Source organism: Eretmochelys imbricata, chromosome 27 (assembly GCF_965152235.1).
Source record: "Eretmochelys imbricata isolate rEreImb1 chromosome 27, rEreImb1.hap1, whole genome shotgun sequence".
Lineage (NCBI taxonomy): Eukaryota > Metazoa > Chordata > Testudines > Cheloniidae > Eretmochelys > Eretmochelys imbricata.
In genome coordinates, this window is record NC_135598.1 from 12,579,608 (window position 1) to 12,593,130 (window position 13,523).

General features: G+C 44.8%; 1 protein-coding gene across 7 annotated transcripts in view; it reads right to left on the reverse strand.

Moving 5' to 3' along the window:
* The window catches only part of FBXL20 (F-box and leucine rich repeat protein 20), a 69,288-nt gene that overhangs the window by 41,219 nt on the left and 14,546 nt on the right, over nt 1-13,523 (reverse strand). For 4 of the 7 annotated variants that reach the window (XM_077806556.1, XM_077806555.1, XM_077806551.1 and 1 more), the window contains one exon: nt 9,465-9,526. In XM_077806556.1, the coding sequence (XP_077662682.1) occupies nt 9,465-9,526 (62 nt within the window). Of the gene's footprint in view, nt 1-9,464; nt 9,527-12,989; nt 13,062-13,523 lie in introns of all 7 variants that reach the window. The other 3 variants (XM_077806549.1, XM_077806553.1, XM_077806550.1) reach the window with 1 other exon arrangement.

Consider the following 13,523-nt stretch of genomic DNA (forward strand, 5'->3'; position numbering starts at 1 on the left):
CAAACCATGAGGGGGAGGATTTTAAAGCTGCGTGACCTTATTGTGAACCAATTTGGAAAAGGCAAACTCCTTAGGGCCAGGGAGACCAAGCCAGAGAAATGTATATTTGTGGAGTAAAAATTCCTTAGGAAACTAGTAGATACCACCATTTCTCTAGGAAACAACTCTTTCTGACTTCCCAGTGGAGTTTGGCCTACATTCAAAAGTCAATTGGCAGCTTGCCTTAACGTATGAATGCCCTTTCTCAATGGACTATCGATGCCATCATGTTAGATAGTACAGAAACTATTGGCACGCAGCTATTTTGGCAAAACAGATGTCTAAATTAACCACAACTAGTGCCAAAAATGAAACATGAATTCACCTTTCAGAGTCAATAAGCCAGCTGTTGGCCTGACTCAGGGAGGGAGCATCTCAATTCATTGCTACACAAACCAAGCAGCTCGACATTGTCCAAATAGAAGTTGGCAGCTCTGCTGGAATGAGAAGGCGATAAACTGAATTCCACCTTTTGATGGTTTGGCTCTTTTAGAAATGTACATTTTTTAAAAAGGTGTAAGCCCCTAGGGTATGTCTACACTATGGAATAAGGTTGAATTTATAAAAGTTGGTTTTTTAGAAATCGGTTTTATATATTCAAGTGTGTGTGTTCCCACAGAAAATGCTCTAAGTGCATTAACTCGGCGGAGCGCTTCCACAGTACCGAGGCTAGAGTCGACTTCCGGAGCATTGCACTGTGGATAGCTATCCCACAGTTCCCGCAGTCTCCGCTGCCCAGTGGAATTCTGGGTTGAGATCCCAATGCCTGATGGGGCTAAAACATTGTCGCAGGTGGTTCTGGGTACATATCGTCAGTCCCCCCTTCCCTCCCTCCCTCCGTGAAAGCAAGGGCAGACAATCGTTTCGCGTCTTTTTTCCTCAGTTACCTGTGCAGACACCATACCACGGCAAGCATGGAGCCCGCTCAGGTAACCGTCACCCTATGTCTCCTGGGTGCTGACACGGTACGGCTTTGCTACACAGTAGCAGCAACCCATTGCCTTCTGGCAGCAGACTGTACAGTACGACTGGTAGCCGTCCTCGTCATGTCCGAGGTGCTCCTGGCCACGTCGGCTGGGAGCACCTGGGCAGACATGGGCGCAGGGACTAAATTTGGAGTGACTTGACCAGGTCATTCTCTTTACTCCTGCAGTCAGTCCTATTGAACTGTCTTATGGTGAGCAGACAGGCGATACGGATTGCTAGCAGTCCTATTGTATCATCTTCTGCTGAGCAGCCATGAGATGTGGATGGCATGCAATCCTTCTGCACCGTCTGCTGCCAGCCAAAGATGTAAAAGATAGATGAGTGGATCAAAACAAGAAATAGACCAGATTTGTTTTGTACTCATTTGCCTCCTCCCCTGTCTAGGGGACTCATTCCTCTAGGTCACACTGCAGTCACTCACAGAGAAGGTGCAGCGAGGTAGATCTAGCCATGTATCAATCAGAGGCCAGGCTAACCTCCTTGTTCCAATAAGAACAATAACTTAGGTGCAACATTTCTTATTGGAACCCTCCGTGAAGTTCTGCCTGAAATACTCCTTGATGTAAAGCCACCCCCTATGTTAATTTTAGCTCCCTGAAGCCAACCCTGTAAGCCGTGTCCTCAGTCGCCCCTCCCTGCGTCAGAGCAACGGCAGACAATCGTTCCGCGACTTTTTTCTGTGCAGACGCCATACCAAGGCAAGCATGGAGGCCGCTCAGCTCACTTTGGCAATTAGGAGCACATTAAATACCACACACATTATCCAGCAGTATATGCAGCACCAGAACCTGGCAAAGCGATACCGGGCGAGGAGGCGACGTCAGCGCAGTCACGTGAGTGATCAGGACATGGACACAGATTTCTCTGAAAGCATGGGCCCTGCCAGTGCATGCATCATGGTGCTAATGGGGCAGGTTCATGCTGTGGAACACCGATTCTGGGCTCGGGAAACAAGCACAGACTGATGGGACCGCATAGTGTTGCAGGTCTGGGACGATTCCCAGTGGCTGCGAAACTTTCGCATGCGTAAGGGCACTTCCATGGAACTTTGTGACTTGCTTTCCCCTGCCCTGAGGCACATGAATACCAAGATGAGAGCAGCCCTCACAGTTGAGAAGTGAGTGGCGATAGCCCTGTGGAAGCTTGCAACGCCAGACAGCTACCGGTCAGTTGGGAATCAATTTGGAGTGGGCAAATCTACTGTTGGGGCTGCTGTGATGCAAGTAGCCCACGCAATCAAAGATCTGCTGATATCAAGGGTAGTGACCCTGGGAAATGTGCAGGTCATAGTGGATGGCTTTGCGGCAATGGGATTCCCTAACTGTGGTGCGGCCATAGACGGAACCCATATCCCTATCTTGGCACCGAAGCACCAAGCCGCCGAGTACATAAGCCGCAAGGGGTACTTTTCAATAGTGCTGCAAGCTCTGGTGGATCACAAGGGACGTTTCACCAACATCAACGTGGGATGGCCGGGAAAGGTACATGACGCTCGCATCTTCATGAACTCTGGTCTGTTTCAAAAGCTGCAGGAAGGGACTTTATTCCCAGACCAGAAAATAACTGTTGGGGATGTTGAAATACCTATATGTATCCTTGGGGACCCAGCCTACCCCTTAATGCCATGGCTCATGAAGCTGTACACAGGCAGCCTGGACAGCAGTCAGGAGCTGTTCAACTACAGGCTGAGCAAGTGCAGAATGGTGGTAGAATGTGCATTTGGACGTTTAAAGGCGCGCTGGTGCAGTTTACTGACTCGCTTAGACCTCAGCAAAATCAATATTTCCACTGTTCTTACTGCTTGCTGTATGCTCCACAATATCTGTGAGAGTAAGGGGGAGATGTTTATGGTGGGGTGGGAGGTTGAGGCAAATCACCTGGCTGCTGGTTACGCGCAGCCAGACACCAGGGCCGTTAGAAGAGCACAGGAGGGCGCGGTACGCATAAGAGAAGCTTTGAAAACCAGTTTCATGACTGGCCAGGCTACGGTGTGAAAGTTCTGTTTGTTTCTCCTTGATGAAACCCCCCGCCCCTTGGTTCACTCTACTTCCCTGTAAGCTAACCACTCTCCCCTCCTCCCTTCAATCACCGCTTGCAGAGGCAATAAAGTCATTGTTGCTTCACATTCATGCATTCTTTATTCATTCATCACACAAATAGGGGGATGACTACCAAGGTAGCCCAGGAGGAGTGGTGGAGGAGGGAAGGAAAATGCCACATAGCACTTTAAAAGAGTACAACTTTAAAATTTATTGAATGCCAGCCTTCTTTTTTTTGGGCAATCCTCTGTGGTGGAGTGGCTGGTTGGCCGGTGGCCCCCCCACCGCGTTCTTGGGCGTCTGGGTGTGGAGGCTATGGAACTTGGGGAGGAGGGCGGTTGGTTACACAGGGGCTGTAGTGGCAGTCTGTGCTCCAGCTGCCTTTGCTGCAGCTCAACCATACGCTGGAGCATACTGGTTTGGTCCTCCAGCAGCCTCAGCATTGAATCCTGCCTCCTCTCATCACGCTGCCGCCATATTTGAGCTTCAGCCCTGTCTTCAGCCCGCCACTTACTCTCTTCAGCCCGCCACCTCTCCTCCCGGTCATTTTGTGCTTTCCTGCACTCTGACATTATTTGCCTCCACGCATTCGTCTGTGCTCTGTCAGTGTGGGAGGACAGCATGAGCTCGGAGAACATTTCATCACAAGTGCGTTTTTTTTTCTTTCTAAGCTTCACTAGCCTCTGAGAATGAGAAGATCCTGTGATCATTGAAACACATGCAGCTGGTGGAGAAAAAAAAAGGGACAGCGGTATTTAAAAAGACACATTTTATAAAATAGTGGCTACACTCTTTCAGGGTAAACCTTGCTGTTAACATTACATACATAGCACATGTGCTTTTGTTACAAGGTCGCATTTTGCCTCCCCCCACCGCGTCGCTACCCCCTCAACCTTCCCCCCTCCCTGTGGCTAACAGCGGGGAACATTTCTGTTTAGCCACAGGCAAACAGCCCAGCAGGAATGGGCTCCTCTGAGTGTCCCCTGAAGAAAAGCACTCTATTTCAACCAGGTGACCATGAATTATATCTCACTCTCCTGAGGATAACACAGAGAGATAAAGAACGGATGTTGTTTGAACGCCAGCAAACATACACTGCAATGCTTTGTTGTACAATGATTCCCGAGTACGTGTTACTGGCCTGTAGTGGTAAAGTGTCCTACCATGAAGGACGCAATAAGGCTGCCCTCCCCAGAAACCTTTTGCAAAGGCTTTGGGAGTACATCCAGGAGAGCCGCGAATGCCAGGGCAAAGTAATCCTTTCACATGCTTGCTTTTAAACCACGTATAGTATTTTAAAAGGTACACTCACCGGAGGTCCCTTCTCCGGCTGCTGGGTCCAGGAGGCAGCCTTGGGTGGGTTCGGGGAGTACTGGCTCCAGGTCCAGGGTGAGAAACAGTTCCTGGCTGTTGGGAAAACCGGTTTCTCCGCTTGCTTGCTGTGAGCTATCTACAACCTCATCATCATCTTCGTCCCCAAAACCTGCTTCCGTATTGCCTCCATCTCCATTGAAGGAGTCAAACAACACTGCTGGGGTAGTGGTGGCTGAACCCCCTAAAATGGCATGCAGCTCATCATAGAAGCGGCATGTTTGGGGCTCTGACCCGGAGCGGCCGTTCGCCTCTCTGGTTTTCTGGTAGGCTTGCCTCAGCTCCTTCAGTTTCACGCGGCACTGCTTCAGGTCCCTGTTATGGCCTCTGTCCTTCATGCCCTGGGAGATTTTGACAAAGGTTTTGGCATTTCGAAAACTGGAACGGAGTTCTGATAGCACGGATTCCTCTCCGCATACAGCGATCAGATCCCGTACCTCCCGTTCGGTCCATGCTGAAGCTCTTCTGCGATTCTGGGACTCCATCATGGTCACCTCTGCTGATGAGCTCTGCATGGTCACCTGCAGCTTGCCACGCTGGCCAAACAGGAAATGAGATTCAAAAGTTCGCGGTTCTTTTCCTGTCTACCTGGCCAGTGCATCTGAGTTGAGAGTGCTGTCCCGAGCGGTCACAATGGAGCACTCTGGGATAGCTCCCGGAGGCCAATACCATCAAATTGTGTCCACAGTTCCCCAAATTCGAGCCGGCAAGGCCGATTTAAGCGCTAATCCACTTGTCAGGGGTGGAGTAAGGAAATCGATTTTAAGAGCCCTTTAAGTCAAAATAAAGGGCTTCATCGTGTAGACAGGTGCAGGTTTACATCAATTTAATGCTGCTAAATTCGACCTAAAGTCCTAGTGTAGACCAGGGCCTAGAAACTCATCTGGTGGCAACAGAGAGAAACAGCTGAAGCAGGTACAGAAATATCATTGGGGGGAGAAGAGACCCAGCCTGAGTACCTCAACCCTAACGCTCCCTGGACTCAGATCTGTGAAGAGACTTCTGGTGCAGCAGGGTACATGCCATTCCACCCCTCACTCCAGCCATAGAAACATGGCAGCAAATACTGCTGGGAGTAGCCAGCCAGAGACTCAGATGGGCAGAAGCAGAGATAAGTGGCTGAAGCAGGGACATGCAGACTCTGAGATCAAGGCGGCGGGGGGGGGGGGGGGGGGTGGTGGTGGTGGTGTTGTACTATTTAAAATAGCTTTTGTTGTGGACATTCTTCCCTTTTTGCTGATTGACTGTTCACTCCAGTCTTCCCTGCCCCTTCCCTTACAGTATCTTTACTCCAGCCTCACATCCAGTCTTCCATGTACCCCTGATTTCCTACCCCCCTTTAATGTGACCTCTACCTTCCTTGTCTCTTGAAATAATCCTCTCCCAACAAAGCTCCACCCTGCAAAATTAAAAAAAAAAAAAACCAAAATCATGGCACTAACATGACTTTTGTGAAACTTCATAGTGTTCACCTGCTTATATGTTACATCACTCCCCTGAACACTTTGTCTGTCTTGTCTATTTAGATTGTAAACTCTTCAGGACAGTGCTCTTATTCTATATTTGCACACTGAGATCCCTAGGCATTACCATAACACAAAAATATTTGGGGCAAATCCTGGAATTTGAATGGAGATTTTGACAGCAAGATCATACAGACTGATAATTACGCTGTACAACAGGCTTCTCATTAGAGGGATACATTCACAGAACGCAAGAGTCAAGTCACTATTTCCAACAATATTGTGGGCCATGTAGCCACAGCAGAACTGCTTAGTCACTGGTTTAAAATCTCCTGCTCAGGATTCAAAAGAGAAACATTTAGCAGATTTGCTCTCGTATAAGTTCACATCAAGCATAGCTTTTTGGATTCAGCAGGGGGATGGAAATCACAGACTCTAAACCCATAAGAGACCATTGTGATTATCTAGTCTGACCTCCTATATAACAGGCCCCAGAACATCCTCAAAATAGTTCTTAGAGCATGTCTTTCAGAAAAACATCAAATCTTGATTTAAAAATTGACCTTGGTAAATTGTTTTAATAGTTAATTACTCACTGTCAAAAATTATGCCTTATTTCCAGCCTGGAACACTTAAATTACTATTAATCTGTGCCTCCATTTCCTTATCTGTAGAAAGGGCAATGAATCCATTCCTATGTATTCACAAAAGTGTTTAGATAAAGACTATCTGAAGATGTAAAGTGCCGTAGGTCTTCACCAAAAACCTCAGCAGCTAGGCAGGATGAGAGAATGATAATAAATTCACACAGATTTCTACATTGTGTGGGTGATAAGGTCTATTGTCTGCCCATTTTGCACCCTCCCACAACGGAATGGGCGCAAGTACAGTTTTTCACTTCACAACCACATACATGATACATCAATACCATCCTCAGAATGGCCAAACTGGGGAACAAGAAATTATCCAGCAGCATTGCTGACACACACAAGTCTTTGTCTTGTGGACACTGACATTCATTTACAGGAGATCCCCTTAGAAAAATGCATCCAAGTCTCTTTCAAAGGCTGCACTGTCAATCTGCACTAATTAATTTTCACAGAATGCAAATGATGGATTCCAGCATGCCAAACCCTTACTTATGAACTTTAACTTTTATAAACTCATGCTCCTTATTCCTTTTAAAAACAAAGTTTAGCATAATCCTGAACACAAAACACAATTCATCAGCATGTACCAAGAAAAAGTGACATCAAGGGATGAACTACTAGTACCATTCCCATACTAAAAACGCATCCAGCCCTGGGATCTTTGTCTGCACTATTGCTTCCATTGACTAACACAAGTGGAAATTTTTTGAGAGAGCAAAATACCTTAGTAGACATGACCACAGAGAGAAAAATCTCTTCCTCCTAACATCTTGCAACAACTTCCCTAGATTCTGAAAGGGCCTACTGACCCCTCTGAGACCTTTCCATTCTGACTACAGTGCCAGAAATCTCATCCAAGCTCTGATCATCTATTCCCTTCTGGCCTTGATACCTGCAACCTTTCCCCCCCCCCCTCAAGTCCATTCAAATGCTGCTACTAACATCTTTCTAGCTTGTCACCAACTGTGTCGTCCCTTCTAACTTCCTCCACTGGAACCTTTTCTTCCAGTGCATCAGACACAAAATTCTTGCCTTATCAAAACCCTTTGCAATCTGGACCCAAACCTACCTATACATCCGGTTATCTTATTGTGAGGGTAGACTCCTGCCTCCGCTATACCAGTGGTGCCACTCGATCACCCATTCTTCCACACTCACTCCCGTGCCGCACTTACACGTGGTAATTGGCTCAGAACTGTACACACAGCTAGTCTGTGCTAAGACATCCTATATTTGTTACCCCAGCCTCCTCATCCTCCAGCTTATCTCATCCACCTATTGTGGCTTGTCTTTTAGACCATAAGTTCTTTGGGACAGGGACTGTCATTTGCTAAGTGCCTACACTGCAAAGTCAAAAACAACTATCCACAACAGCAAGGAGAATATACGGTGTCAGTTGTGAACTAAACATTTTATAGAATAATCAGTTATTTCAGTTCAAGATTTACTTCCGTATTAGGAAGGTTTGAGATGCCTGTGGAGACGGTTCTGGAAAAAGTGATTCTCAATACACTTGATGAAAACTCAAACGACCAGAGCAAGATTCAAGGTAGCAGAGTTGGTGCTTTGAGTGGTGGGAGCACCCCAATCTGTGGCCAGTAAACAACCAGACATTACCCTTCAAGGAAGATTAGTTAATTACATGTTCAGGTGCTACAGTGACAAGTAAATTTTTCCAGAGCAACTATGTGACTTCAAAGCCCAAGCCCCAATGATTTTCATTAAAATCACATAGGTGTTTTTGAAAGCTTTTCCCAACATCTGTGGCTCTAACTAATGGGGTATTGTGAGAAGTAACAAACATTACAGAATATCAGATAATCGTTATTCATTTTATTTTAAATGGACTAGTGCTTTTTTCAGAGGCTAGGGCTCACCTCCAAAGACTTTACTACCATTAAATCTTGAACATCACTGAGCAATACTCACACGCATTTCAAGAAGTTTGCTCATTTTAATAATTCAGATCCTCAGCACAGACTGCCAGCTACTATTCTGTACAAGCTATGCTCTAGTCTGAGCAAAACAAGAGATGAAAAAAGGGAGAATTTTGTTTCCAGATTTGAAAAATAGCTGCCCAAACTTATGTTGCTCCAAACTTTCACTTCAGTAGCAAACATGAAGGTAATACTCACAGCATAAGAAATAGATTGAGATACTAACACAAGCTAGATTCCACAATACCATGACAGGAGTCCCATCCCGTGAGATGCTGAGCACTCAGCTACTATTTACAGCAGCTGCGACTAAATGTGCTCAAGTGGGAACTTGGCCATCGTCCAACAGTTTCTCACATTTTAAGTCTTTGGGAGAAAGGGGTTGTGTGGGTTTTTTTTCAGATGAAACATTTCACATTAAAATAGGACACTCTCTGCCTATATTCTTTTTGTTAGACTTCAGAGTAACAGTCGTGTTAGTCTGTATTCGCAAAAAGAAAAAGGAGTACTTGTGGCACCTTAGAGACTAACCAATTTATTTGAGCATAAGCTTTCGTGAGCTACAGCTCACTTGCATCCGATGAAGTGAGCTGTAGCTCATGAAAGCTTATGCTCAAATAAATTGGTTAGTCTCTAAGGTGCCACAAGTACTCCTTTTCTATTTTAGACTGTATAGGTATTAGCCTATACCTAGCACTTATTTTTATTAAAGGCCTTTTAGACCTATAACTTTTTTATCTATGAAAACAGTTGACCAGCAAATTCATTTAACACTTCACAAAGACATAAAAAGCAACAACAAAATATTTAGCATAAACTGTGGCTAATGCAGGCCTTTGATCAGCATAGTGTTTGTTTATGGCTTTATAATTGAAGCAATCCAAGCTCATAACTTGTGAATGAACCAGCTAAATTAGCTATTGCTTGTAAACAGATACATAGAAATTCTCCAGTTTCACAAATTGGAAGGCAACTTACCGAAGCAGCAGTTCTTTCGGAAGTTTTTTGTTGATCACAGCTTCATCATTGTTTGAGAACATCTGCAAACAAAAACAGTTTAAACCATTTAGCCACCCTGTATTTTCATTATAAATCATTACTTCTAGGAGCAAAACTGCTGGTTAACAAGACAATTTCAACTGCATCGACAGGGCCAACTTTGTGCTTAAATTCTCAAGTTCTCAGACTGGGCACCAGTGTGCGACTGGCATTTGATGCCTGATGTAGTTTTGCTCAGTTGGGCCAAAAATGTTTCATGGGTTGATAGAGAGGGATTAATTATAAACGGTTCTGGGAGAACAAGGGGCTGTTGGGTGTTACAGGCCGAAACCTACTGTATGAAGGAGCATCTGATCGCGTATGGTGCTAACAAGGGACTTTCAATCCCTGTCACAGTGCTGTGAACATGCATCAAAGCACAGGCCTTTTCACGGAAAGAGAAAAATGGCACATTACACCAAACAACCTTGTGCCACTAGTGCCAGCGGGCAGGGAACAAGAAGAATTGGAAAGAAAGGCAACAATGGGGCACTCAGGGAGCCACAAGGTACAGGCAATGGCGACTCAGGAAGGGTGTGTGCTGGCTCCTGTTTCTTTGACAAAAAGTGAAGAAAAGAGCAAGGAGAGCAGATGAGGAGGAGGTACTGATTGCAACTCAGGAGCCTAACTAGAAGGGTACCACCACTGCCTGTACAATTGCAGTGAAAGGATAAAGGAACAGCTTTTGTGAGCTTTGAAGAAAATCACCAGCAGTGCCTGCTCTTCCACAGGATCGTGACCACAAAGCATGACCTGAAGAGTAGCATGATCTGCATAGCTCTGCAATGGGAAGAGAGGATTCAGGGAGAATACTACATTCCCTTCCACTGGCAAGTAAGCAAGAGTTTGTTTTCTCTCTCTCTCTCTCATACAGAGACACACACACATTCTCACCCGCCGCCCCACACCCCTAAAGATTATTCAACGACATAGCAGTCCACTAATTTACAAAAGGGCTCGCTGATCAGCTAATCAATTTTAAAACCACCTCACTAGCTGTATCAAAAACAGACTAGCCAAGCCCCAGTTTTCTAGTTATCAACAAGTCTTATAAGGAAGGCAGAATCTCATGCGCTTCCATGGATGATCTGCATGTATTTAAAGGCTTAGTACTTCCTCCCATTGAAATATGCACTTAAACCTGGGGGAGGGGCAATTAGAGAATACTTACGAATACCTAGATCACTGATGTGTGCAGCCTTGTTGCTCTGTATTCTTGGGTCAAGCATTCAAGTTTCCCATACCTATCATACAGTAGTGCTGAAGCACATTTCCAACTGACAGTGAAAGTGTTATATCAAACCTGGCAAACAAACAAGTCTAAAAATAACGAGTTTCATTCATTAACAAGGTTTCTAACCTTTCTCCTAAAACACACGCAAGAACTGTTGTGTATGGATAAGTTATACCCCACAAATGCAAAGCCTAACAAGACTGATGAGCAGTGAAGTTACATTCTGAAAAGGTTGATTCTTATCAGCTGATTAAGTGGGCTTCACTAAACCAGTCTGGCTGTATAGATGCAAAGCAAATAAACCCAGCATTAACACACCACCAGGTAGGTCACTCTTCTGTTGACAGAGGATCAGATTAAAAGAGTTAAAAAAGGACAGCAGAAATCTCCCATGTCTTAAATAGGCTACATCTATTTTCCTGAAATACAAAAGGCAAAGTAAGCATAGACATCTGGATGTTGAAAGTCCTACAGTAGACCAGAAAAACTCCAAACTGTCCTTACACATATCATACTTTAACACAATAAACCACCATGCTGCATATATGTAGGCTCCTAGGTAGGTATCATCTGCAGACAGAGGTAATGAAGCAGGTGGTCTGTAAACAAAAGTCCACAGAATATGGGTTTCTTTTCATATATAAAAAGTAACACACGTACCGTCATCCCAAGCAGATATCAGAACTGCTCTTTAGAAATAAGGGTAAAATTTTCAATAGCAGTTAGTGATTTATAAACCCAAGTTCTATTTTCCAACCATTTATATTACCTGATGCTTTGCAGGTAATGACAGTGCAAATCACAAGTTTGTCGTGCTGGACTTGGGGCTGACTATGACCAGAGTACCAAAGCAGCATTGTCAACATTCTGGGAGCTGTGAGTTGCCTACAACAAAACCTACTTGCTCAGTAAGGAAAGGAGATTCTGGATTAAGTCCTATTGGCAGAATAATACAGAGGTGTACCTGACCTCTCTCCCCATAACAGTCTGTGCCAGTATAGTATGTTTGAACCAACATTCCACACTCTGTGGGGAGCGGAGAGAGACAAGCCAGATAACGGCAGGATAGAGGTTAGAAAGGTTCATGTTAGAAGAGATTATCCAAGGCACATAAAGTCCTGAAATAGAGACGACACCTAGAAGTTTACAACTTAACTTCTCCTTCATCCCCACCCCGCAAACCCATCTAAACTTGGCTATTAAGTTACAACTGTTTCTTTTGGATTCTGACCACCACAGTGACCCATGCATTACATTAATTACCTCCCATCCCTAGCTGAGGCTATACTTCAAGGCTACTTGGAAACCAGTTACTATAGAATGCAGCTGCCTGCTTTGAGTTTTCCACAGGCAGCGTATGACACCTGACCACTTGCTTCAGTCCATTCCAGGTGCCATTCAAGGTGTTGACCTAAATCTACAAAGCCCTTCCCATTGTTTAGTTTCTGACTACTATAGAAACTGTCCTTTACCTTGTGCAATACTGAGGAAGTTGCAAATTGTTGATGGTAACACCTTGTAGATTTAAGGTGAGGGGATTAGAGGCAGGACATTCTCAGCGAAGGGCCCTCATTCTGCTCTGAAAGAATCCGAGTTTGGTGACACTCAGGCTACAGTGAAAGTCCCACCTATTTTCACAAGCCTTGTCGGAAAGCATGGTACTCAAGTGATGGGGGGATAGACTGACTAGGATTGCTAATGTGGCCAGTTGGATCTCTGATTTTTACATGCACTTCAAGTTCTAGAAATGCACTGTAAAAATCAAAATAAGATTATACAGACAAGAATTATTTATACAGCATTATTTCCTCCCTATGCACTAAGCAGGTATGCATGAGTGGGGGGGAAACAAGCTTGGTAAGAACTAACCTTTAATTATTTGGCAGTGTATCAATAATAAACCAAACAGAAGAACTGACACAATTTCCTCAGAGAAAGAGGTCCTTACCTATTCTCTCCATGTACAATTGAAATGGAAAGGGAGAAAAAGAGTAAAGACAGAAACCATTTGATGTACAGTGTAAATCTGCAGTCTTCCATGTTTACCAATCTGCTTTCCAAATAAGGATTGTGCTTACCTGCACAACTTTTGAAAAGGGTGACTAGTTTTACTGTGGTGTGGGGGCTCACGAGCAAGTCAGCACCAAGAATACACCTAACTTCTGAAATGTTAGAAGTTAACCAGGACTTCAAATCTTTTGACTTTATTTCCAGAAATAATTTTTATTGACCTTGATTTTGCTTTTCTTAACATCCCTCCAACACCAGATGTTTTTCTGTTGAATGGGTTTTCTTGCCAGAAACTATAAGAAAACAAATGCATTTATTGTGTGTTAATTTTGCTGCCCATATAAAAATGTAAAATCTAACCCAAACCTCTGCCCCCACAAAGAATGAAATCCACCCCTTATGTAAAGCCCAGGATGATTGTGCAAGGAACTGCACAAGAACAAAGGGGTAGAAGGGGAGTATAGAATTTACACACACACCTCCAACATGAAGACAAGCCACGGCACAGTAACGCAGCCCCTTCCCAGCCACTGTTCCAGTTTATCTGTTGAAACCATTCCCGCCCCCTCCAGTTGCCTCTCTACCACCACGAAAATATCCCCTTTCAGAGGCAGTATATAGCCCTCCTGATGTGCACAAGACCCTCTAGAGTATCTCCGTTCCCATACCTCCCCACTGGATAGCTACAGCAGTGCTTCAGTGGTTTTGGGCTATGCAGAGGTCTTCCACACTTGGATGACTATAACTCAAAGAAC